The sequence below is a fragment of the Aptenodytes forsteri genome, unplaced genomic scaffold (genome assembly GCF_000699145.1).
Source record: "Aptenodytes forsteri isolate BGI_AS27 unplaced genomic scaffold, ASM69914v1 Scaffold472, whole genome shotgun sequence".
In the NCBI taxonomy this organism is placed as follows: domain Eukaryota; kingdom Metazoa; phylum Chordata; class Aves; order Sphenisciformes; family Spheniscidae; genus Aptenodytes; species Aptenodytes forsteri.
The window spans coordinates 55,588-58,924 of record NW_008796038.1 but is presented as its reverse complement, the minus strand read 5'-3'; the positions used below and the strand labels follow the sequence as shown (position 1 = coordinate 58,924).

The 3,337-nt window shown below is 55.4% G+C and overlaps 1 protein-coding gene across 1 annotated transcript; it reads left to right on the top strand.

The window, feature by feature from the left end:
* The first annotated feature begins 423 nt into the window (after positions 1-423).
* LOC103904101 (sulfotransferase family cytosolic 2B member 1) lies at positions 424-3,045 on the top strand. The gene is given in 8 exon segments (XM_019473701.1): positions 424-574; positions 904-1,037; positions 1,039-1,113; positions 1,492-1,618; positions 2,154-2,248; positions 2,336-2,471; positions 2,474-2,500; positions 2,930-3,045. Coding segments are annotated over 8 exon segments (846 nt in total). The 5' UTR covers positions 424-438.
* The last annotated feature ends 292 nt before the right edge of the window (positions 3,046-3,337 follow it).

Here is a 3,337-nt window from a genome sequence, read left to right as displayed (position 1 = left end):
TACCTCCTATCAGCCTGACTGGCCAGAGGTCCTGCAACGACGGCTGCCTGACACCCCTCCAAGCTGTGAGGGCAGGCAAACACGTGGGGCAGCAAGGGGAGGGAGATGGAAGTTTGGTCCATCAGCAGGAATTTAGCCCTAGAGCTCCTTAAATGCGCTACGAGCCAGCAGTCCCCCATCCGCACAACCTGCTGTTGAGGTAGGGTCCCCGCAAGGAAGGACTGGAGAGTAGCTGGGTGGGTTATCCCATAATACACATCCCACATCCCCAGCATCGGGGGATGCTGGGGATACGGGATGGCTGGGCTCCTGTTTGGGACCTGCTATGGGGGGAAGAGGTTTCTTGGCTTGGAGTCAGCACCCTTACTCCGTCTCTCTCCCTCCCCGTCATAGTGGTACAGAGCTGCAGCACCTCATCCCCATCCCCACCCAGGCACGATGCCGCTCCGCTATGTGACGTATGAAGGCATTAAGTTCCCCCCTGCCTACAACTCCGAGCACAGCTTGAGTTTCGCCCACAGTGAGTTCCTCGTGTGGGACGATGACATCTTCAATGTCACCTACCCCAAGTCTGGTACGAGGGGTGGACAGCGGGGCTGGCCAAGGGTGGAGAGGGGCAGGAGAGAGGTGAGGCCTTTGGAAATACCGCCAGGTGTTGTTCAGAAGGTGAATCTTGCCTTGTGGTGGGCAACAGGAATGTTTTTTTGGGGGGGGGGTTTACCGCAGTGGTTGTGCATTGGCAGGGCAGCACCATATCTTGGTGGAGGGCAGCACCATATCGTGGTGGGGCACAGACTCGGTTCTGAGGGTGCTGCTGACCATGGAGCTGTGGCACAGTGACATCCTCCCATCCCGACCCCCTGGGCAAGGTACTCTGCCCTGTATCTCTGCTTTCCCTGGCAGGCACCATGTGGATGACCAAGATCCTGAGCCTCATTCGCAGCCACATCTGCCCCATCTGGAGCCGAACCATCCTGAATTCTGACCACATGCCCTGGTTCTCAACCGGGCTGGGTCTGGAGTCAGCCCTCAGCTACGCCCCTGCCTCACCTGCTGACCTGCTACCTCCCCAGGCACATCTTCCCCAAGTCCTTCTCTCATTCCAGCACCAAGGTGGGACAGGCACCCATACAGAGCTTCAAGGGGGACAGAAGGGCTGGGAAGACCATCACCCAGGATCTGGGGAACCTTGGCGTGAGGGGTGTTGAGTGAGAACCTCGGTGTTGGCCTAGGAGAGTGGTGAGTGTCCTCCATGCTCTCCAGATGGAAATATGCACATCCCCATCTCACATCCTTCCCCTCTTGGATATTTTGGAGAGTCTCCAATGACTCTAGGGGACTTGTGTGCCCAAGGTCTGCGTGACTGAGTCTAGCACAGAGTTGGTCCTTGGGTGGCAGACCCCTCCATTTTCAGATCTACCCCAGTGCCAGGGCCTGCAACTCTCCTTCCCCTTCCGGGTGCGTATCACTCCTGTACGCACTCTATCCCAGGTTATTTACACCCTACAGGATCCTCGAGATGTTGTCATTTCCTACTACTACTTCTCCAAGGTGTGCAACAGCTATGAGGTTCCCACATCCTTCAAGCAATTCCTGAGGGACTTTCTGAATGGAAAGCGTGCATGTGGTTTGGGCCTTACTCAGGGCACGGAGGTGGGTGGGTGGTGTCTCCCATCACCTCTGGCTCAAGGGTCTCTTGCTACTGTCCTCTGATGATGGCTGTGAAGCCAAGCTTCCCATAGGAGAGAGGTGAATGGCTCAGGAGGAAAGCAAAGCACTTCTGGAGAGACATGCAGGGCCACAAAGCCCTCTTGTGCTTTGAAGCAGATGGAAAGTGGATTTCCCTGCCTTCTCCTGCAGAGTTCAGATACCTTCAGGAAGTCTTGGCCAAGAAGCCCTATAAAGCCCTGGCAGGACCTTACCCATGAGCCTTGCACACCTCTAGCCTCAACCTCTTACCATGGTGGAGGTGGCTGGAGAAGAACCCATTGCTCAGCTGCAACTGCAGTTGAACCTCCCAGTCCCACGTGCTCCCTGGACACTGTTGCTCTGTCCTGCATCGTGCCTGCCCTGCTCCCAACCTTGTGTGAACCCTCCTCAGCCTTGCACATCCCCTGCCCTGCCCTGCCCTACTGCCTTTTGCCTCCCCTCAGTGCCCCGTGGCTCCTGGTTCAAACACGTCCAAGGCTGGATGGAGATGAAGGACATGGAGAATTTCTTCTTCATCACCTATGAAGAGCTGAAGCAGGTAGACACCTAGGCAGACCCTCCAGCTCCAAACATGCTGCTGTGTCATAAGCCACTTGGTGGTAACAGGCTCCGTCTGTCCCTGCAGGACCTGTACAGCAGTGTGAGACGTCTCTGCCCGTTCCTGGGGCAGGATTTGGATGATGATGCCATCTCCTCAGTGGTGCAAAATGCCTCCTTCACGGCCATGTGGGAGAACCCAATGTGCAGCTCCATCCTGCTCCCCAGACGAAGGGCCAGGTCCTGAGGAAGGGTGAGCAAGAGGAACGCCATCACAACACTTCAGGGAGACCCCCCCGTCAGGTGTCCTCCCCCATGAGGACAGCCAGAGCGAGGGTGTCTTAGAGAGCCGCATTACGGTGCATTTGGGTCTGAAGAATGGGGTCCATAGATTCATAGAATCGTAGGATAGAATCATGGAATAGTTTGGGTTGGAAGGGACCTCTAAAGGTCATCTAGTCCAACCCCCCTGCAATGAGCAGGGACATCTTCAACAGTATCAGGTTGCTCAGAGCCCCGTCCAACCTGACCTTGAATGTTTCCAGGGATGGTCTTTCATTTTGGACAACCCCCTGGGAGGGTAGCCCGACCCAAGAGCTGAGCCTCTCCCCTTGTGCCTACAGAGCAGAGAGGGGGGCTGCGTACTGGGGTGGGCTCTGAGCCCGAAACACTTCTTCCTCAGGCATCTGCGGGGTCTGGGATAACCACTTCACAGTGGCGCAGAGTGAGACCTTCGACAGGATCTACCGGGACAGGATGCAGGGCCTGAGCGTGACCTTTCCTTGGGACAGGCATTAGGATTTGTCCCTATCTGAAGCCAGCTAAGCACTGGGTATAAACCAGCCACCAACAACTAGGGTAACTGGTTGCTGTTGGACAGAAGGGGTTGTACCCATGGCTGCAAATGGTACTGAACCTCAGTGTGCAAGCAATTAATTTCATAGAATCATAGAATCATTTAGGTTGGAAAAGACCTTTCAGATAATCAAGTCCAACCATAAACCAAACACTGCCAAGTCCACCACTAAACCATGTCCCTAAGTGCCACATCTACACATCTTCTAAATACCTCCAGGGATGGGGACTCAAC